The sequence below is a fragment of the Artemia sp. Qi Xiang Cuo genome, chromosome 2 (assembly GCF_049724085.1).
Source record: "Artemia sp. Qi Xiang Cuo chromosome 2, ASM4972408v1, whole genome shotgun sequence".
Lineage (NCBI taxonomy): Eukaryota > Metazoa > Arthropoda > Branchiopoda > Anostraca > Artemiidae > Artemia > Artemia sp. Qi Xiang Cuo.
In genome coordinates, this window is record NC_142795.1 from 16,901,602 (window position 1) to 16,924,638 (window position 23,037).

Sequence of the window (23,037 nt, forward strand, 5' to 3'; positions counted from 1 at the left end):
CTGAAATATCGGAAGGGTAATTACCTCCTGAGAAGTTGTGATGTTGGTAGACTCCAGGATGAGAATTTGAGAGAAACTTTCCAGGAACAGTTTAGTACTAAACTTGAGAGTTTAAAATTTGATAATGTGGAAGATGGTCGGTATAATTTTAGAAAAATAATTTGTGAAGTTGCTGAAGGTTTACTAGGGAAGAAAGCTAGAACTGCAGCTAAAAATATTAGTGAAAAGGTTTTATGTTTAATAGAAAGGAGAAAGGACTTGTACAAGAATTATCTGAGTGATAGATCGTATGAAAACAAATGGAATGTAAAGAAAGTGGAGAAAACGTTAAAGTATGAACTAAGGAGGTGTGAAGTGGAGGCCATGGATAAAATTGCCAAGGATCTGGAAGATGCAGCTAGATGCAAAATCGCAAAATAGGCGCAATGCGCCAATTTGAAAAATTCAATGCGCAATCAACTCAAAAAAGCGCCCAAATAGCGCAAATGCGGACCACTTGGTAACTATGGTCACTATGGCCGCTATGACTTTGCCACGCACAAAATACAGGGAATAACGAATAAGCTCTATAAATTATACTGTTTCGATAAAGAGTAATTTTTCTGGAATGTAAAGGACTCGGTTCTGTTCTATATCACGGACTCCTCAGAAGGAAACATCCTGGTGGAATTAAAACATTGATTTCCTTTCTCTATGCTAATTTTGAATGTCATATTTGCGTTTCTTACAATGTAACCCTCCCCTCTCTGATGGCCCCATATAGGCTTATATCTTGAACAATGTATGTCTTTCATCTTGTGGTGCATCATATAGGCCTAATGGGTAGGCTAGCTCCAGTCTTGGCTTGATCAAATCTATTTTTGCCCAGTAAGTTTGGTAATTTTTTGCAGTTCATATTATTGACTTACAAATAAAGTAAACATACCACTCAATGCCTTTTTTATGCTCTTTCCAAATATAGGCTAATAATCATTTTTGCCACAAATGAATTATACCCCACCCCTATATATAGGCCTAGCCTACCAATTTAGGGTATAAATTTGCTCATTAGGGGGGGGGGAGGTGATAAAGTTTAAACTTGTCTCTCATTTGCATCAGAATATACAAATATATACCCTGAATTGGTATATATATGGGTGGGGGTAAAATTCATTTGTGGCAAAAAGGACTGTTATATTTTGAAAGAGCATAAAAAAGGCATCAAGTGGTATGTTTACTTTGTTTATAACTTACAGGAACAGTGCCTCTTACTAGGATGTCATATCATGTTATGGCACTCTCTAATCTTGGCTCAACATAGTGCACAAAGCCATATCACTTTTGTATGTTATGTATTATGAATAAACACTTCTTTCTGTAGATGCTTGCCAAGATGGTTTTTGAAGCTGTTTAGAGTTGGTGCAGACAATGCTTCTTCAGGTAATGAGTTCCAGTCTTTAACTGCTCTAACTGACCAGAAAGAAGATCTCTGTCTAGTTGATGCTGTTTGTTTCTGGATTTTCGCAGAATTACCCCTAGTATAGACATTAATCTGACTACAGAAGAATTTGTCAAACTTGGTTTTATCTAGATTGTTACTTGATTTGTAAATCTGGTTCAGGTCCCCTCTTTTTCTTCTATAGTTTAGGCTTGGCAGCTTCATTTGCTTCAGGCACTCTTCATATGGCATTTCTTTTAGTCCAGGGAGTTGTTTGGAGGCATGCCTAAGCACCTTCTTGATTTTGATAGCATTGCCAATGTATGAGGGACCCTACACTATGTTTCCATACCCAATGGTTGGTTGCACAAGGGCTTTGTAGAGTCTGGTGAAGGTTTTGGTGTCTAAATGCCTGGTTAGACCAACCAGCCTGCTTGCCTTATTTGCAAAGAGATCTGTGTGTTTGTAAGTCAATAATATAAACTGCAAAAAAATTGCAGTAAATTTCAATGGAACTGTTTGGATAGAATATTCTTTAAAAAAAAATTGAAATTTGTAAAATAATGGAAGGAAATATAATAGTAAAAAGCCCCGAGTAGGCTGCTCAGACAATGCCTTATCCTGGACAATTCAAGACTAATATGCATCTTTTCTAAAGATAGACAACATGCTCCTAATCTTGGTTGTTTGTAGGCTTAGATAGTTGACATTGGCTAATAGTTAGAGTTAAGCTACACTAGTCAGGATCAGGGTTGCCACTCAGCAGGTTTTTTGGTACCAATTTGGGTGGCAAAATAGTGTCACTTTAGTATAAAAAGTGTCATTTTACAAAAATTTGCTGCTTACAATGCTTCACGTTTCTTGCACTGATATCAATAAGTTTTTCAAATTTAAAATAGGGTCATTCTTTTACTCATCTTTGTGCTAAGATCTTACATCTTTTGACAAAGAACACTTTAAAGTGAAATCTTAGCACTAAGATCTTACATCTTAGTGTTCTTTTGTAAACATCTTTCATCATTCTGCTCTGATCAGCAGTCTAAGAACAATGATGAGAATATTGTCAAAGTTCTCTTATCATTGTGCTATGCGACAGAAAGATGGCATCCTTCACAATTTTTGCTAACATCAGTGAGCTGTAAGATCTTAGAACAAAGATGATTTAAAAGAATGGAAGTCTTTGCAGAAAGATGTGAAATCTTATATGTAAGATCTTAGAATGGCCCAAATTTTGGCCAATCCACTTGGGATCACCTCCAAGCAGTTTTCCTAAATTCTCCAATATAAAAAGTTGGCTCTAATGCCATCTATCAACTATAAAAAAGTAATATTGATTTTACATAGGTGGTGCTGATTCTCCACTTTGCACAGCACTTTCACTCTTGTCAACTTACCAGCCCCCCCCCCTAAAAACCCACTAAAACACAAATGGTGTTTACTGTATAAAATGGGTATTTGTTCCCCAGAGTACTTTTTTCTTTTTTTTCTGAGTAGTCTTTGCTAATAGCATGAAAAAGGAATGAAAAAATAAAAGAGGAAACATTGTCAGCTTTTTTTCTTTTGAGAAAATGGAAGAAAGGGACAGCAATACTTGTCTACATTGAGACATTTTCATCCAGTTTTTCCACAAAATTGACTATCTGGATTATTACAGTGCATTCAGGTACTTGAAACTTTTCTTTTCTCTGAAAATACATAATAGAATGCCACAAACATAGATTGCAGCTATTATACAACTAATAGACGATCAAACACTAACTCTTTCAAATAATTTATTTGGCAAAAACATTAGGATATCCTTCTGCTGAGATATATTGGAGACAAAACTTAAGGGAAATATGACTTCTTACACTCAAAAGTTTGTGACCAGAAAAAACACAAAAAGAGGAAGTGTCTAAATTCAATTTATGAAACAACGCAACAAACATTCAATACTGCCAAGGGTTTAAAGAAGAAATATAACAATTCCAAATGGGAATGTTGCTTTTCTTCTTTGAATTGTGGTCAATCCTCAACTTGTACTACATAAAAATTGGATTTGGTCCCACTCAAGAATTGCAACCTGTTTGGCTGTTTCATCATCTACAAGCCTACAAATTATGGCAAAATTACAAAATAGTGGGCAAAAAATGACTTCAATAACACATTTATTTAGACATTTATATCATTTAATCTGTTTATCACAACCTGAATAGAATTAGTTTCACAAGAACTGCAACCACTCCCAATAAACTTTTTTTTTCCAATGTCTCCATGGACTAGATGTCTCCATGGGTGCATAAAAAATATGATTTGTTCCTAGTTTCTAGAGCTGTAATGAAGGAAGGTTAAATTGCCAACATTACTAACAATAATGAATTAGGTTGTTTGTCAGGCTCCAAATCAAAAGCAGGATGTCCTCAAATATGGCTGGAAGAGGTCCAAAGAAAGAATTTAAAGCGAAATAGAACTTCTTCACTTACTTGACTTAGGCCTCCTGCCAGGTGCTGCTTAGCTAGAGAGTGATGTGTGCCTCCTACATCCACTTTGGTTGAGTACAAGCGTTTGTGATTTGCTTGGTCTGATGTTTGCCATCACCAGAAACTTGGACAGGCTGTTGGACCATCCTTTCTTTGGTTGGTTGTGGGGTTGCTTCAAACTGGCTTCCATAGGGTTAAAGTCAAAGATTGTCTTTGGAGGTAATTGCAGGGACATTCAAAGTAGGTGTCTGAACCATTGCAAGGCATGCTGAGCTGCTTGAGTAGAAGACCAAGACTGCCTGGTGAGCTGCATCTGCTTCTCATTACTCATAAAATCAAACCACCTTAGACCTTTGATCCTTCTCAGGCTCTTCGTCTGGAATACATCGATGGCCTATAGTGTTGCGGTTGGTGCATGGCATTGTCTCAGCTCCGTAAAGCATTACAGAACCGACGAGGGCATTGAAAATCTAAAGTTAAGGTGAACAACTGATGTTTGGTTTTTGCAAAGATGATGGTTCAGCCTGCCCGTCTGCTTTGAGTATCCTTGCTTCCAGCTTGGGGAAGCAATTTTCTCAGAATGAGAGGCTGAGCTTAGGCAATGAATAGGTACTATTTGGAAGATGAAGATGGCTTTAAACGATTGTTTGCCTGTTATTTCAAGCAAATTAATGGTCCTGTGTCAATTCTAAATTCTTGCTCAACCTTCTTAAGACCATAGGCAGGCGTGCCTCTCATTCCAGGTAATTTAATGGTCCAACGACAATTTTAAATTCATGGTCAACCTGCCTGAGACTCTGGGCAGGCTGGCTGGCATGCCTTTCCAAAAACTAACAAACAAGTATTTGTCCAATAAGAGAGTCATACTTACTTACTCCCGCCATTTACCTGTGCAGCCATTTCAACATTTGCCTCTCAGTTACTTGGACTATCTGTCTTGGATTTTTCTTTCTACAATTAGCCATGTCTTGATGCAGTCTACTGCAAAATAACAGACTTGGTCTTCAATTCAAAATCAATAGACTTGGTCAAGGCAATCCATCTGAGGAAAATGTAGAGCCCATGAAGGTGAACTTTTGGACAACTCCAATGCTAGTTGTTCTGTCTAGGCTAACTGGAGAATTGACTGCAGGAGAAGATGGTTCTGTAGCCATAATTTTCGTTATATCCCAGTTTATCTGCAGTCCAACATTTACAGCCTCTTCTTGTAAGATCCAAAGTACATCCAGCAACTGATCCTTGAAGCCTGCTAGGATGACCAGGTCATCAGATATGAGAAGACACAATCTCCAAACTTGAACCCAAAACTGAGACATGAAGTTTCCTTTGTCATAACATGGTCTGTGATGACATTGAAGAACAAAGACCTCTTTCTAACTGTAGTGACAAAAAATTCACTTTTTGGAACTTTATTTTGAGTAAAATTTTAAATAGAAGGGGTGGAGAAGGAGTGTGTCATTAGTGTCTGTTCACAATGTTGTTGTTGGGGGGGGGGGGGTTGGTAGGAATTTTGGGATGAAATTACCAAATAAAAGCTGTCTTAAAAGAGAAATGCCAAAAAAAGGAGGGGAAATTCAGTAGCAGAAGTAAATTTTCCTTGCACTTTCCACCTGATTGGCACTACTGGAGAATCCTTCTCTGTTTTGGTATCAATTGACTTGGCCCTATAATGAGTTGTTTGTAACAGCAACACAAATTAGTAAAGATTGTCAGATGAACAACAGAACAGTTAATTTTTGCTATATGAAAAAAAATAATAAAGCTCTGGTAGCCTCTTTTTTCCTCTTTGATAACTTGTTAAATTTGTTTTGGTTTATGCTGATTTGGCTTTTCCTTGTATTTATCGTAAAAGCTTTTTCCACTAAAGAACTATTCAAAGAAAAGTAAAGAGCTACATTAAACCAAAGATGAGCAGAAATAAAGTCAGATAATCTTCCAAACATAAAACTACCATAAATCACCATTAGTAAGTATATGAAGGCCAAAACAAACAAAAATTACCATCAATAACAGAGTTAAAACTAAAACAAACAAAAATTAAGAGTAGCAATGGCAGCCCTCATGTCTTCCAAAGACCAGAGCATAATTTGCATTTTACAGAAACCAATCCTGATTTCAAGCTGTATGTTTCACTTTCTCATAATATAAAAAAAAAATAAATCTCCATCATAACAAAGATAATTGAAAAACGATTATTAGACTTAAACTCAAAACAAGCTGAAATTAAGTGGGGCATGACACCCCCATGCCTTCTAAAGACCAGAATGCATTTTGCACTTACTGAAAACAATCTTTATTTTAAGCTGTGTGTTTCTATTTCTCATAATATAAACAATTTAAATACAATAAAAAAAAACAATATAAATCACTCTCATAACCAAGACTATGGAAAAAAACAACAAATTAATCTTGATTGACATTCTAATATATACATGTATATTAATTTCTAAAAGTCTTACTAATATTGGATTTATAAAAGTAAAAAAAGTTAAAAATTTTTACAGGCTTCATGGCTCCATCACGGATGATGATTTGCCACTAGTCCTGGTAATTACCTAATTTTCTAACACTGATGTATTTATTATACCTTCTCTTGAAGGTATCAAGGGAAGGATTTTCCAGGATTACCTCTGCTGGCAATCTGTTCCATGTGGCAACCAATTTCGGGGCGAAACTCGTTTTCAGATATTCTTGGCTGGGAGTACCTTGCTCTAGGTAGTCCTGACGAGCTGTACTTTGGCGAGTTGATTGCAAGGGCTTTGCTTTATCTGGAACAAGGTTCATTAGCTCCTCTGATGGAGGGTTATACAAGTACTCACAAGCCATACATCTGCCCATGCCTCAATTTTCTTCAGGTCAGCCTGAAGCTCCTTATGGGTTTGCTGGGATCCTTGTCTTTTACAATTGATGTTTTTTTTGTTTTGTCATCAGCAAAATGGTGAGGTTTCTTCACAAGGTTGTCCCCTAGGTCATTTATGAACACCAAGAAAAAAGTTGGCCCAAGAATATTTCCTTGGGGTACTCCTGATAAAAACTGAGTGTTCTTTTGATATGAAGCTGTCGTGGACAACTTGCAATGATTGTTGATAAAAGAAAGTCAGCAAGCACCTCAAATAGTCAACCATGAATTCCATAGGTTTTCAGTTTACAAAGAAGTCCCTTGTGCCATACACAACCAACAGCTTTTGCAATGTCAAAGGAGAGAAGGCAAATATCATGCCCCTAAGAAAGGAGCTCAACCCACTCTTGATACTTTGCAATCAGACTGTCTAATGTAGACTGTTTTCTGCAAAAACCATATTGCGTGTCTGCCAACAACAGATTTGACTCCAGGCATTGGTAAAGGTTCTTATTAGTGATGCTTTAATAAACTTTACCTATGCAGGACAGTAGAATTATTGGATGATATCATATGATCCTATATTAGTAAGGTCAAACTCTGCCTTTGGAACAGGGACTGCATGAGCAGTTTTACTGGCTTTTGGGAATGATCCCATTGCAAAGCATTTTCTATACAGAGAGGCAAAAGGACCAGCAAGTTCAGGGGCACATCTTTTTAGGATGAACTGGATCAGTGTCCCTTCAACATGAAGTGAGGGAATTGATGTGGATTTAGATGATGGTAGAGCTTCTTTGACAACCCTGTGCCACCGCTTGGCTGGGGCACTTTTCAGTTTGTCTTACATACAATTAACATACACAGTACTATACAATTTAACCCATTGCTGGAAGAAGGTTTGCAATTAATAGGACGTGTCCACATGCCGGTGGGCCCTGCTCAGTTTGCATCAGAGGGGCCTTCTTCATCTACCTATATTTATGGCGCCTCCCTTTATGGGAGGTACCCTACATATCTGTAGGACATTCCCCTATCCGCCACCTGAAGACGCGCTGAGTGGCCTGGAGAGGGCCCCTTCTGAGAAGGTGACTCAGTAGGTCTTAATGTAAAATGTATTGTGTTTTCAGTGAGGTGAAGATCAGGGGCACATCTTTTAAGGATGACACTGGGAATCGTGTCAGGTCCTGAATCTTTGGTGACATCCTGCTAGCTTAGCATTCTGAGCACCTTCCTAATATTTATGTTAACGCTGGTGCTTTTTGCATCGGTTTTTGGCGGAAAGGGGGAAGGGGAGACTCCATCCTCGTCAAGTTAGGATACCTTTGAAAGAGCTTGTGCAAGAGCAGCTGCCTATTTCTGGCATAACTAGATCATTATCCCTTCAACATGAAGCGAGGGAATTGATATTGACTTAGATGACGGTAGGGCTTCTTTGACCACCCTGTGCCACCGCTCGGCTGGGGTACTTTTCAGTTCGTCTACAAACTTGGGCTTTTAGTTTTCTCTACCTTGACGTTTAGCTTTAACAGACTCGTTTCAAGCGCTAATAAAAGCAGCCCAGTCCTTGTCAGATTCCATTGAACGCCATTTCTTGTGAGGCTTCTTTCTGGCCCTTGTTGCCTTTCTACAACCAGCATTGAACCAAGACTTATCTCAAGATGAGACTTTTACTGTTTTCAATGGGACGAACTGTTCAATGGCCTCTTTAATCGCTTTTTCGTAAAGTGCTCCTGCTTTATGTGGGACTTCTTTCAAAAATTTACTCAACATTTTTGCCGATAAGAAGTTTTGCAGACCATCCCAGTCTGTGCAGTGATACTGCCTGATGATCCGCTCGTGCTTTACAGGTGGAGGTATTTTGAGATTTCCAGAAGCTGTAACTGCCACATGGTTACTGGCAAAAGGATTGCTTTCAACACTGAAGGAACCACCTCCACCAAAAGTCGAGCTTCTCGGGATTTTGCGATCCAGCCTTAGCAGAGTGTAACCAGGAATGTTGATCGCACTATCAATGACGCTAGAATTCAGGATGATTTCGGATACACACATGAAGGGGAGACCTCATTCATCATATGCTATAGGTGATCAAACTTGGATCGGAGACCACGTACATTGCAGTAGGTAGCAGTAAATGTATCCGTAAGAATTGTCTTGGGGCGCGCATTTGGTCGTCTACTGGAAGGAAGTCTTATCCGAGGCTGTTTTTTCCGTTGTAAAACTTGGTAAATACCGGCTGAATGGGTAGTTGGCCCAATCAGAGGACAAAAGAACTCCTAAGACAGACTTTGCCTGATCAGATAAAGAACAGTCATAAGACCTGATACTTAACCTCAACAAGGGTGGTGGTAACCCCAATAGGGGCAAAAATCAGCACCTTGCCGTACCTACCATTCTCAAGCTCTGCGGGCAGGGACACTAACCCCTGAGTGGTTTGCTGGAGCATACCCAACATGCAGAGGTCGTTGTCCAAATCTGGATCTTCTGCCCTATTTTGCAGTTGTCCTCCTGGAGAGGATCCTCCCACGATGGTATCCTACAGTACCATACAATTTAACCCATTGCTGGAAGAAAGTTTGCAACTAATAGAACGTGTCCACATGCCGGTGGGCCCTGCTCAGTTTGCATCAGAGGGGCCTTCTTCATCTACCTATATTTATGGCGCCTCCCTTTATGGGAGGTACCCTACATATCTGTAGGACATTCCCCTATCCGCCACCTGGGGACGCACTGAGTGGCCTGGAGAGGGCCCCTTCTGAGAAGGTGACTCAGTAGGTCTTAATGTAAAATGTATTGTGTTTTCAGTGAGGTGCAAATTATGTTTAAGTTAAACAGTCTGTGGTAACAAACCTGGCTCAATTGTAACCAAAACTCTAAAGGACGGAAATCTCTAATTTTGATACCAATAGATACACCAAAAGAATCGTATTTTTATGCCGATTTCAAATATATAAGTTTGATCAAATTTAGTCTTGCCCATTAAAAGTTACAAGCCTGTGAAAATTTGCCTAATTTTTGAAAAAAGGGAGAAACACCCATTTCCCCCTTTTTATGTTTACCTTGAATTTTGAATTTTATATTTTTTTGCCAAAAGAAAGATCAAAGATGCGTGTTTATTTTTATTTTTTTTCCCAGGGGTGATTGTATTGACCTAATGGTCCTAAAATATCACCAGAGGGCTCATTTAAACGGAAATGAAAGCTCTAGTGCCCTTTTTAAGTGACCAAAAAGACTGAAGGGTAACTAAGCCCCCTCCCATGCTCATTTTTTCCCCAAAGTCACCCAATCAAAATTTTGAGATGGCCGTTTTGTTCAGCATAGTCGAACAATCTAATAGCTATGTCTTTGAAGATGACTTAATCCCCTACAGTCCCTGGGGGAAGGGTTGCAAGTTATGAACTTTGCCCGTAGTCGACATATAGTATCGGTGATTGGGAAGTATACAGACGTTTTCAGGGGAGATTTTTTTCTGGCGAGGGGGGAGGGGTTATGTGGGAGGATCTTGCCATGGGGGAAGGAAATTTTCCATGAAAGGTGCTCCGGATTTCCCAGCATTGTTCAAAAAACGATCAGAAATTAAATCAAAAAAAAGTTTTTTCAGGTGAAAGTAAGGAGCGACATTAAAACTTAAAACAAACAGAAATGATTACTTATATGAGGGGTTTGCCCCCTCGTCAATACCTCGCTCTTTACGCTCAAGTTTTTTTAATATTTCAAAAGACCTATTAATTCTAATTAAACGGCTTTCGTGATTCAGGGGTCATTCTTAAAATTTGGGACAAAATTCGAACTTTAGCATAAAGACCAAGGTATTGACGAGAGGGTGAACCCCCTCAAATACATAATAATTTCTGTTCGTTTTAAGTTTTAATGTTGCTCCTTACTTTCAGTTGAAAAACTTGTTGTTTTTTTAATCTTCAGAAGGCACAGGGCATCAGCCCTACTCTTCTTGGTTTCTGCTTTTTTTAGTTTGACCTGGTTATTTATTGTAATTTCTTTTTGTTTCGAGTTTTATTTATTAATTGAGGATCATTTATGGTAGTTTTATGTTCAGAGAATTATTTGAGTTTATTTATGCTCATTTGTAGTTTAATATAGCTCTTTATTTTTCTTTGTAAAACGTCTTTTGTGGAATAAGTTTTTAAAATTTAGAACTGTAAAGCACAAATGAATGTGGATTTACAATTTAATATGCTAATATTCATTCATGAAAGTCTTAAATCATTTTAGATTTATTAAACTTAGGAAAGAAAAAACGCTTGAAATGTATTCTGTTTTTAGTAGAGTCCAAATTATTGATCAGGTCTTCTGGCCAGGAGAAAATGCTCAAAATGTATTTGTTTTCAGCGCAAGTGCAAATTATTAGTCCTATTCCTGTTTGTGGTAGTTTTTGTTTTTTGAGTTTCACTTGGTTAGTTATTTTGGGTTTCTCTAAATGAAACCCTTTTGGGTTTGATTTATTTATTGATTGAGATTTATAGCTGCTTTTATTTGATTTTATTTCTATCCATCATAGGTTTAATGTAGTCTCTTCACTTTTCTTTGAAAAACCTCCTGTGAAAAATTTTTTAAAGCTAATTTCTGTTTGTTTCTAATTGACATAGCCTAGTTTTTTTTATTAGTCAAGAAAAGAATATTTTGAATATTTTCAGTTTTTCTTTATAAGAACCCTGATTTTGGCTGATTTATATGTTGGACAAAATCTTGGGGCGATTTTTAATAATAGTTTTAAAATATGCATAGTCTTTGGGGTTCTATACGGGTTTGTGAGTTTGTTTTGCAAGTTTTGAGATTTTTTGTGACGTTAACCATTTGGAAGGTTTTAAAAGGTTAATAACTTTGTCAGCTGACAAAAAGGGAATTGATCAAAATCTCGTCGGATTGCACAGTTTTTGTCTCCGGCAAACGTAACGGCAGTGTGTGGTCGCCCCTCCAGCGGCCTCGCGCTTTTGATTTGCTTACCCTGTAAGTCGATCGAAGTAGGGGACCATATTCTTGCAGTGTCATATCTGAACACGTCCATAATGAATGTTTACCTACCAACAAACTATCGTAACGAGACATCCGACGCGAAGTTTATTGGGGCTTGCAAGAAACTATGTAAGTTGATCAAGGAAAACGCAAAATCTGCAGTCACGCGCTCGATATTAATAGGTGACTTTAACTGTGATTTGACTGATAAAACGATCCCCAGAAGTCAGCTCCTTTGGAGCTCCATTCCTCCTTCGTATTCTTTAGTTGACAAAAATGAATCCTATACCTATGTTGACCCCAGCTATTTAACTTTGAACCTCGATTATGTTGTTTCTTTTCCCATCAAACAAGCCGCTGTACTTCGTGAAGGCTACCACTACTTACCTATTTGTGCGACAAATGAGTGCAATGTCGAAAGCAAAACCCTACAAGAGGAAAGTGGTTTTATGTTCAAGAATGGAGTCACGTTGATTGTCAGTTATTCATGTCCGAGTGTGACACGTTACGCAACAAAATTAAAGTTCCTTTTCACCTACTTAGTTCAGAATGCAGGTCTTATATTAGTGAGTACGAGATCGAAATACAGCTTACGAGTTATCTTGCACAAATCAATCACGCGCTTCTATGCGTAGAAAAGTGTATAGTCCCATCTAGACGTGTTCGCAAAAATACGTAAATCACCAACTGGTCTAAAAATCAAAGTATCGTTGCAACTTGTAATTCAGCTAAATTGTGGCTCCGAATTTGGGACTAATCCGATAAAACGCGCTCCGGTATAATAAATGAATTGCGTCTGAAGACAAAAAGAAAGTTTAGCCCTTAAAGACCACAAAATAATGTTAATTCAAAAAAATGGTGATAAAATAGCTAGTGATCCTTCACTTTTGTGGAAAAGTTTTAAACGCAGTGATCGGACTTCTGTCGGTTGTATTCCAGAAAAAAGCTGGATTGATTATTATAAAAGTGATTTTCCATCACTTCGACCTTGTTGCAGAAAGAAAATAAGAAAAAGAACTTGACTATATGCTTGCTAATTATATGCAATCCTCTTTTATAGTGACGCCGTTTTGTATTAAGTTTAATGATAAAAAAATAAGAAAAAATCTTCTGCCGGTGTTGATTTAATATCTCCTGAACACTTTGAACATTGTAGTAGTCTTTTGTTGCAGCACCTTCCGTTACTTTTTTAATTGTCTATTTCTTCTGTCTAAAAAAAAGATCTCGATGATTGTCGATCGTATCGGCCTATAACCGTTTCTAGCACTACTTTTAAAACATTTGAGTCTATTATTCTTAGAGATATTTCCCAAATGTGTTCTGTGCCTGCGCATCAGTTCGGTTTTTAGAAAGAACTTAGTCGTGAGCATGCTCTTTTTTCCCTTTTTAAGGTTCTTGTAGATGTGGAAGGTTCTGCGGATTTTCTTGTTCTGTGTGGTCTGGACATAGCCAAAGCATTTGATTCGTGTATTTTTACCCAGATCTTGATAGAAGCTTTAAAGAGAGGGGTTGACTTCTCAGTTATAAAGTGTCTTCGATACATGTATAAACATCTTCGTGCCAAAATGAAGGGTGGTTCAGAGCTTTTTAATGTGCTAAAGGGCGTTAGACAAGGAGGTCTCACTTCCCCTGCGCTTTTTAATAATTCAGTCATTCCAGCCCAATCTTCTATTGAGTCCACCTGTTTTTGCGGGGGTTTAGACGTCTCTTTACTTACGTATGCTGATGATATCCTGAATCTGAGTCGCACTTTCTTTGGTTGTGAGAGCACTTTCTCGAAGTTAAAACTAGAATATCAGCAGATTGGTTTAAGTTTTAGTGTGGATAAAACTGCAGCTGTCGGTTTCAACCTCAAAGGATACACTGATAAATCCTTCCAACTTACTGAAACTTGTATCCCCCTCTCTAAAAGCCTTATTTACCTGGGAATGTCCATTGGAAATTCAATTAAGGAAACTATTAAGCTTACCATCCAAAATCTTGGAAAAAAGGCACGGAAAGCATATGCGTCACTTGTCTCTAACGTTACACACCTTAGTCGTTTCCATCTTTCTAAAATTTAGAATAGTCTAACTGTGCCTCATCTTCTTGCTCTGTCTCCTATTTGGCAACCTTTTCCTGCTTAAAAAAAAACTTGTTTACTGGATTTATTTTAAATTTCCTAAATTCCTTTTACATATACCCCCTTGGACTAGTAACTCTTTTTTGTCCCAAAAATTTCAGGTCATTTTTCCTTCCACAATTATTGATAATAGAGTGAAAGATTTTAAATCTTCCGTCAATAAACTAAATCATGATTGGTCCTCTTTATTTTTATGATTTTTATGATTGGGTTATGATTTTTTTGGTGTTTTTTGATTTATGTCTTGATTATCTTGTGATTATGATATATGATTTGTGGTTATGTCTATGATATTATGATTGTAAAAACTACTTATATTTGATCACTGTATAAGTTTTCTTCTCTTTTCTCTTTTTTTCCCCTTATGTCTTCTGTCATTTAGGGGATCTGCGTCCTTTTTTGTTTTGAAAGGTTATAAATAGAATTTAATTGAATGTATATATATATATGTATATATATATATATGTATATATATATATATATATATATATATATATATATATATATATATATATATATATATATATATATATATATATATATATATAAAACGTAATATTTTAATTCAAGTACATACGAAAAGATTGCTCCACTATGCTTGGGAAGGAAAGGGTTAACTTTAAGGACTGAAAGGATTTGTGTAGATTAGGATGAGGCTCTTGTTGCTATAGATAAGAAGTTACAGAATATAACACTTACCACCAATAATTTGATTCATCAGATGCTTTTGAAGAGTGTGGAAATGGAGTTTTTCTGTCTGCTTTTTAAATTTCTAGGGACAGAAAGGTCATCTCCATGTTTCTAGACTTGTAGCTTAATAGAATTCTGTAATTTGATGCAGCAACGATAGGAAAATAAAAAAGGGGGCTAAATAGTGTTCACTGAAAACCTCATAAACCATTACAGAAGAGCAAGATGAAGTTTTTTCTGGGAAATGAAAATCCATTGGCAATTGGCTAGGGATTGTTCTGGGTACCCGGCTGACTGACCATATTTCAAACAGTAGGCTGTACGAAAAATGTGGTTCAATCCCGCTTTCTACGGTTATAATGAAAGAAAGGTTGAGATGGCTAGGGGTTGAGATTCTGCGGATGAAGGATGACAGATTGTCCTTCTTGGCCAACCGTCTAGGGCTAAATGGAAAACAGGTTGTCCTCATCTGCGGTGGGAGGATGGCATAAAGAAACGTTTAAAGGAAATGGGAACTTCCTGGGAGGGTGTAAAGAGGGAGGCTTTGAATAAATTGGGATGGAGGAGTGTGCGTAGCTGTGATGGCCTCAGGTGGCTTGGTGCTGCGGCGAGTTGTTAGTAGAAGTAGTAGTAGTAGTAGATCTACAATTCCAGACATTTTTAATATACTGACTGACCCCTAAAACTTTAAACATAATTGCTCTGACTCCAGCTCCGAGTCCTAACGTTTTCTTCATAAGAAGTAAGAACAATTGAACAAATTGTTTCAGTAGTAGTACTGTAGCACTATGGTGCAAAAAAAATCTTATTCACTATCATTAGCCTACAATATTAATTTTGTTTATTATGGCAACTTTTAGTAGTATTTAAGAGTATTTGGCTTGATCCAGGCTTTATGTGTTTGTATAACACCGACTAGAAAGGGTCTTCTGGAGTATCTCTGTTACTCCAACTCTGACTCCGTTCAGCCAAGACTTGCCAAAACTATGACTCCACAACTCCGACTCCTCAGCTATAATATCCATTCTGAAAGACCTTTATCAGGAGAAATAGCAATAACATCTTGAAATTAAACAGCATGGCTAGAACAGCTAAGAAGGTGTTCAGTCAAAGCAGTATCATCAGCTCTTGAAAGCTTTTTTTAGTTTGGGATTCAAAAGCACCAAATAAAAATATTTATAAAACCTTCCTCTCTAAATTCACTAAATAGTTTTTTTCCCACTACTTGCACAAACAAAATTTGGCAAGAATAAAGAGACTACATTACGTAGTCCTGACACATTTTATGAAAGAATATACTCTATACTACGACCATCCCACCTTTTTCTTTTTCTAATAGCACTTTGGTGCTCAGTAAATTAAGACCAGTAGGATGAAAATACCTGCAGAACTAAGATGCAAAAATAAGCACATACAATTCAAATGTTGAATTGTGGTAGAGGTGCTTAAATTAATTAATTTAGATTTATTCCATTGTAGGGATATGGAACGAATCCATGACGTTTTGTTTGAAAAGTTTGGCCATTCTGAATTCAAATCTGACCTTCAGAAAAGAGCAGTCATTTGTATTGTACAAGGTATGTTTTTTAATATTTTATGTTATGTTAAGGTGATTGCTTATGCATATACCAAAAACTACAAGAAACATAAAACTTGACATATCTCTTAGAGATAAACTAGGATTGACTTTTCCCTCTCATTTCAGCAGTTCTACTGCCCATGCTTATGTAATTTTGTTTTAAGCAGTGTACTTGCTTCTGCTACTTGAATTTTAGTCTTTAAAAAAATCAATTGAGGAATGAGATAATACATTTGCAACATCTTTAGAAAACTCAAATAGAAGTATTAAATTATTGAAGTATATTCACTAGCCTTTCAGAAATTCTAAAAAGCTCTCTCTGAACTTTTTGTATGAGCTAGGTTTTGTCATAGTAAATATAGGGGATTTTAATTGTATTCAGAGATGCAAAACATCTCACAGATTTCTCTTTGTCTTTTAATCAAATGAAGAAAAAGCAGTAAACATGAATTACACAGGAAGCTACTGGTTAAAAAGGAAACATCAAAATTTAAACAAATGCTGTTTACAAATTACTCAAAGTGAAAAATGAGCCATAGCCCTTAAAGGTTTTCTTGCAAAATGCAGTAAATTACACACTCTATATTATGTGTATTAAATAAAAAAAAACAAGTTTTTCCAACTGAAAGTAACGAGCAACCCATGGCGGATCCAGGGGGCGAGGGGGTGCCCCCCCCCCTAACGTAGTCTAAAGTAGTGTAATTTACTTAACTAACGCAAGTTTGCGTTCATTAAACTTACTCCTAACTCCAGTTTATCGGATCAACATATTTGCGCCCCCCCTAAAAAATCCTTAATCCGCCCCTGGGAGCAACATTAAAGCTTAAAGCGAACAGAAATTATTACGTATATGAGGGGGTTCATCCCCTAGTCAATACCTCGCTATTTACGCTAAAGTTCGAATTTTGTTAGAATGACAGACTCCGGAAACCGACCGGTCGGTTGGTTGGGCCAGAAAGATCTTCTGAAAGTGGTAAAATAAAACTTCTGCATAAAGGGTAGGGCCTTGAAAAGGGGGCGGACCCTCTCATATGCAAAACAATGATTGGGCTTTCAAAATTACGGCGCTGCTTCTTTATTTCAGTTGAAAATGGATTGTTTTTTTATTTAATTTCTGATCGTTTTTTTTTAAATAATGCTGGGAAATCCGGCGCTCCCTTCTTGAAAATATCCCTTCCCCCTTGAAAAAAATCCTCCATGGAAATATCCTCCCACGTTTTTGCCTTGCCAATTCGAGAATTAGTGTTCCTGTACTATACAAAGGAACAACAAACTTACTTACAAAAAACTTGAGTCCAAAATAACAATTATTGTTTTTTGCCAATTTCTTGCTTATATCACACTAAGTTCAATTGAAGGAGGCAAGATATAGGAAACTTCCTTCTCCCTTTTACTGTAGATGGATTTCCTTCTCCTGATTTTTTTTCCAGCTTAAAGACTAGGGAAAAAAAAATGAATTAATGCCCTTTGCTTTTGAAATTAGATGAACTCACATTCAGTCTTAGTGCCATCCTAATCTAAAACGCCTTTATAAGGTTTCAAGTTTAATTTTGGCTAAAAATAAGCAAACTTACGTTTTTTTGTTATTTATTAGTTTTGTTTGGTAAGTTATAAGCCATTTTCTTTTGTGATAACTTCCACAGAAAAATATACGTGCTCGATGTCAAGATGGTTTTAAAATCGAGTTGAAATAGTGGTAATTGTGTAGCTTTTGTTCACACTTTCCCTTCTTTTAGGAAAAAATGATGTGTATGTTAGTATGCCCACTGGGTCTGGGAAATCTCTCTGCTACCAGCTCCCAGCCGTTTTAAAAGAAGGCAAAATAGCATTAGTGGTGTCTCCTTTGATTGCTCTTATTAAGGTATATTATTTCTCCTTTTTACTATTTTGTGACTGTGATCTCTTCTTAGAGTTTGAATGTTTACCTTTGTCATTTTAACTTGTTAGTATTAACGCTAGAATACTAACGGTGGGTAAAATTTACCCCTGCAAAATTAAATCTATCTTTTTTTCTTACCCTGAGGGCTATAGAAAGGAGGTGGGATTTCTTGTGTTTTTTCTTTGACCATAAGGGAGCTAGTCGGTCAATTGTTCTTGCATTAGACATCAACGGAGACAGAAATACATTAGGTAAATGGGTAAATTCTACCCATCTTGAGTATTTGTGCAACTGTTTTTGCTTTCAATCACTCAATCGATTTCTCAATATTTGAGGCTTAATTGCAAATCTGACTCTGCTTTTAGTGGTCTAATGTAGTTAAAAAGGCTGTACTGATGTGTCTAATGTAGTTAAAAAGGCTTTACTGATGTTGTAGTTGACAGCATATATATATATATATATATATATATATATATATATATATATATATATATATATATATATATATATATATATATATATATATATATATATATATATATATATATATATATATATATATATATATATATATATATATATATATATATATATATATATATATATATATATATATATATATATATATATATATATATATATATATATATATATATATATATATATATATTTATGCCTGCTTATAATGAAAACTAGAAAAATAGCGGAGCTCCAAATAATAATAAAAAAAAAACATAGCTAGTTCTAAAATTTAATTCACGTCATCATATCAACCCAATCACATAAATAGTTGAGTCATCGGTGAATTCTACAGCTTGCTGAGAGGCTACACGGAAGCTCTCCGCTCTAGATTAATCACTTTTGTTGATGGATTGAATATTCCGTATATCGATGAGATCTCCGTGTTAGAGAACCTGAGTGGAAGTCCCAGCAAAGGTTTGCATATCGGTAATAAGTGCTCCGTATTTTTCTATGCTCGGTGAGACATTACATTTCCCGCAAAGGTGATATGTACCAGATTATGGGAGAGACAGCAGCAAGGAAAAGTTTTGAAATAATAAAACGATTGAATGACTTCTTGCATTTGACAGTTTTCCCATAAGCCGATCGGATAGATCTACACATTGATTCAGTCAAAAAGTCTCTAGTTAAACTAAGCGTTTGACCGTAAGTTATACCAAGGAATTTCAGAGACTGGGACTGCTGGATTCTGATACTATTGATGGCGATATTATATGTTTCACCCATTCATGGTAGTATTACTGTGGTCTGTTCAGGGTACTTTCTTCAGTAATGAGCCAGCGTCCGCTTTCGGACAAAGAAATTACCAAACTTATAGATGAAGATGAAGAAAATTAAGATATACAAGCAAGCGGCAGCGATGGCGAAGACCATTCTGTTGAAGCAGAGTGCCCAGAACTGTCTAACAGTGACGAGGAAAATCTTACTTGCGTTCCTTATGACGACTCAGAAGAAGTGATGCCACAAAATAGGTCCTACTGCCCAAAGAAGGGCAAAGTAGTCCTTTTGCTTTCAATTTGTAACGAAGAATGTGTTCTATCAAAATCTTCCAAAAAGACCGCCTTAATTGAGTTCTATCATCAAACTAAGGGAAAGTTGACTCCTTTGATCAAATGGGTTTGAGCATGAGTGCAAGTTAAAAGACAAGGCGTAAACCGATATGCGTGCTGTATGGCATGATGAATACAGCTTTCATCAACTTTTTTTTCATCATTTACGCACACAATATGCACCGCCTGAGACAAAAACCTTGTCAGCGACGTGGCTTTATGATAACTTTGTAAGAGACGATCGTAAAGCCACAGATGCAACATCGTTATGAAACGCCAGGTTTGCCGCTTTGACTTCAAAAAACCATCAGAGACATCCTAAAGGTGAATCCTGTTCGTCAAACAACAGCCTCAGGTGAGGGCAAGAGGACAAACTGCCTATTCTGTCAACTCAGTAAGCGCTGCAAAACCACTCATCTTTGTACCTTATGCCGGAAACCATTTTGTAGCAAACACCGATCATTATTGTGCCTAGAGTGCGGATTAGAGTAGCCCAAAGATGTAGGAACACCAGTGATCCAGAAGAGAATTTTCTACTTTGGTGTCTGATTTTCATCCCAATCATTTTTGAATAAACGTTAGCCGATATATCATCGATGTCAAAGACGAGGGGGTATAATCTACCCACCTTTCGTAGTAATGTTCCTCGGTACATCCCCTCCCTTAGTATTTTAGGGTTAAACATGGCAAAAAAGTAAAAAACAACAATATTAAAAAGACTAAAAAAATAATTTTATCTAAAACTGCACTAAAAAGTGAAAAACCTTTATTTTTGCTGCTACCCTAAACAATTGAAAGTCTGAAAAGTCTGAAGGTAAAAAAAGAAAAAGGCGGGTTGGTCGTAATATAGAGTATTCTTTGATAAAATATGTCAGAACTGCATAAGGTAGTCTCTTCATTCTCGCAAAATTTTGTTTGTGCAAGTACTGGGAAAAAAAATACCATTTAGTGAATTTAGAGAGAAAGGTTTAATTTTTAGAAAGGTTTTATAAATATTTTTATTTGGTGCTTTTGAATCTACAGAAGATTTTCTAGGGCACAGCATATTAAAAAACCTATGATTCTCTTTTGCTTTATTAATTTTTTAATATGCTGTTTGTTTATCATATTTTATTCTTTTTTAATATCAAAAAGATATTCGTAGAAAAGAAAAGTAAAACTAAAATAAAGTAAATAGCAAAGAAAAGTAAAGTGAATAATGATATCTAGCCTAAAGCAAGTAGAAGTAGAGTCTCTTAATGATTCAAACTTGAAGCGAAAAAAATTGCTTTGAATGAATAAATGAAACCTAAAAGGAACAGGAATTAAAAGGGCTCGGTTCAAACCTAAACGAACAGGAAGTGCGACGTTTGTAACTAGGACTACTGCTCACATAAAATATCTAAACTTTTAGCCCTTAACCCCTGCCAAGAATTGGGAGTCTCCACCCCCAACCCTCTGAAAGTTTCAAATCCATTCCCTTAGTAGTTACCATGATATTACAGACGTGCTATTTTGATAACTTATATATTATAGTGTCTTTTGATTTACCACTGCCCCCTTTTCCAAGACAAAATTTGAGGTCTACTTGGCACCTAACCCCCTGAAAGTTTTAAACCTGAAAGATCCTCCTAACCGTTCTTGAAATATTATGCATGTACTGTTTTGATAACATGATTTTAGTACCACTGGAGTTTAAAGTTCCAAAAAATTTAATGAAATTGCAGTGAAAATGCTTAGTTTTCTTCCTCTGCCTACTCCCTCAAGTCAAAATTTTTGTTGTTCCTATTGCCACACCATCTCTAATACTCCATACTCCTAAAAGTTTCAACTTGATTCTTTAAGGCATTCTTAAAATATTGCAGATACGCTATTTTGGTAACATTGATAAACGTAGAGCCCTTTCATTTACCTATTCTCTTCTATGGAAATAAAACTTCAAGGTTTCCTTAGCCCCCCTCGTATCGGGGATACATGGATATCTAGGGCAAATAATTGCGTGGGATGAGGCCCAGTTGGTTCGTGGGATCCCCCCCCCCCCCCGAAGCTTCTGCAACTATGCCTTCCCTGCTAATTGTTAGAAAAAAAAATACAAGGGACGGAAATTACTTTACCAAGGTACAGCTAAAGCGTTGCCTCTGATATATTACGTTTACATTCTATTTTCGTTTTTTTTTTATAGGATCAAATAGAGCATCTTGCCGCCCACAAAATTGTTGCCGAGTCCCTTAATTCGAAAATGAGTGGCTCTGATCGAAAGCGTGTACTCAACGACCTCCAGTGCATGTCACCGAACACTCAACTTTTATACATCACGCCCGAACAGGCTGCTACAATTGCTTTTCAAGATCTAGTCGAGAAACTTTATAAGTTCAACAAATTGTCTTATTTCATTGTTGATGAAGCACATTGTGTGAGTCAATGGGGGCATGACTTTCGACCAGATTATTTAAAGCTTGGCCGCTTAAGAAGCAAATTTCCTAGTGTTCCTTGTGTTGCTCTTACAGCCACTGCTACTGCAAAGGTATGCTTTGTGTTTCCTCATATTTTTCTAAGAAATGTGGTTGATTATTCAACCAAGTAGAATGACTAGATTTCCACTAGAAGTTTCTTCTTCAAAAATTACATGTTTCTAGCTTGAATAGTTTTGCTATTTATTTAAGCTTCCAAATGTTTATTGACACCACTCAAAATATCAGATAAATGTTGTAATTTCAAACCCTTTATTTTTTATTCTGCTGCTAATGTTGGACCTTAATAGACTAGGCTAGAATTCTTAACTACCATATTTCACTGTTGTTCACTATAATTTACCCGCTACAATTCTTCACGGCTATAGCTTCAAGCTAACATGACTATAATCACATTGAAAAAAAAAATAATAAAGCAAAAGGGTTAAAAAAAACAGCATCGACAAAATCAAAAGTAGTAGGTGCTCCTTCAACGTCAACACATTAAAGTGAAGTCAATTACTCATATCAACACTTCAATAAGAAATGTCAGGTAATAAAATCACTGGTCAAAATGACGAATAAAATGTTGCACGAAGGAATTGCGATATTTTACTGGGTGAAATAAAGTTTTCTTGAAATTTTTGGTCTCCTGGCTTTTTTGAGCTAGTCTAGCCAAGCACAATATGTACTCTCCAAGCATTCTTGGAAAGGAGGACGAATGTGACGGTGAAAGTCTGACTGTAGGTAAAATCAATTAATCATAGGCTATGTTAATGATACCCTATACAAAGACCCAAAGTTCTAAAAAGGATTTGCCCCACCATTACTCAATTTCTCTAATTAATAAATGTTAACAAAACATATTCAAACGTCTCATTTTATTGCGTAACAAATGATTTGATTGATTGAGCATTTTGAAGAACTTATTCATATTTTAAAATTTTAGAAAGCACAGATGTCAGTGCTTCGGTAAGTGGGTGGTAGTACGCTAGGAGAAGCATTTCGCTTCTCCTAGTGAAGAACTAATAGCAAGCTAGGAACATTTTGGAGAACTTGTTTATATTTTAGAAAGTACAAATGC

At 36.5% G+C, this 23,037-nt stretch overlaps 1 protein-coding gene across 4 annotated transcripts in view; it reads left to right on the forward strand.

The window, feature by feature from the left end:
* The first annotated feature begins 531 nt into the window (after positions 1–531).
* Positions 532–23,037, forward strand: part of LOC148954951 (ATP-dependent DNA helicase Q5-like) — a 60,158-nt gene continuing 37,652 nt past the window's right edge. The window contains exons 1-4 of one of the 4 annotated variants that reach the window (XM_089099389.1): positions 532–663; positions 15,975–16,072; positions 17,811–17,935; positions 21,686–22,027. In XM_089099389.1, coding sequence (XP_088955515.1) covers positions 15,979–16,072; positions 17,811–17,935; positions 21,686–22,027 — 561 coding nt within the window. In that variant the 5' untranslated portion in view covers positions 532–663; positions 15,975–15,978. Of the gene's footprint in view, positions 868–15,958; positions 16,073–17,810; positions 17,936–21,685; positions 22,028–23,037 lie in introns of all 4 variants that reach the window. The other 3 variants (XM_089099381.1, XM_089099372.1, XM_089099365.1) reach the window with 3 other exon arrangements.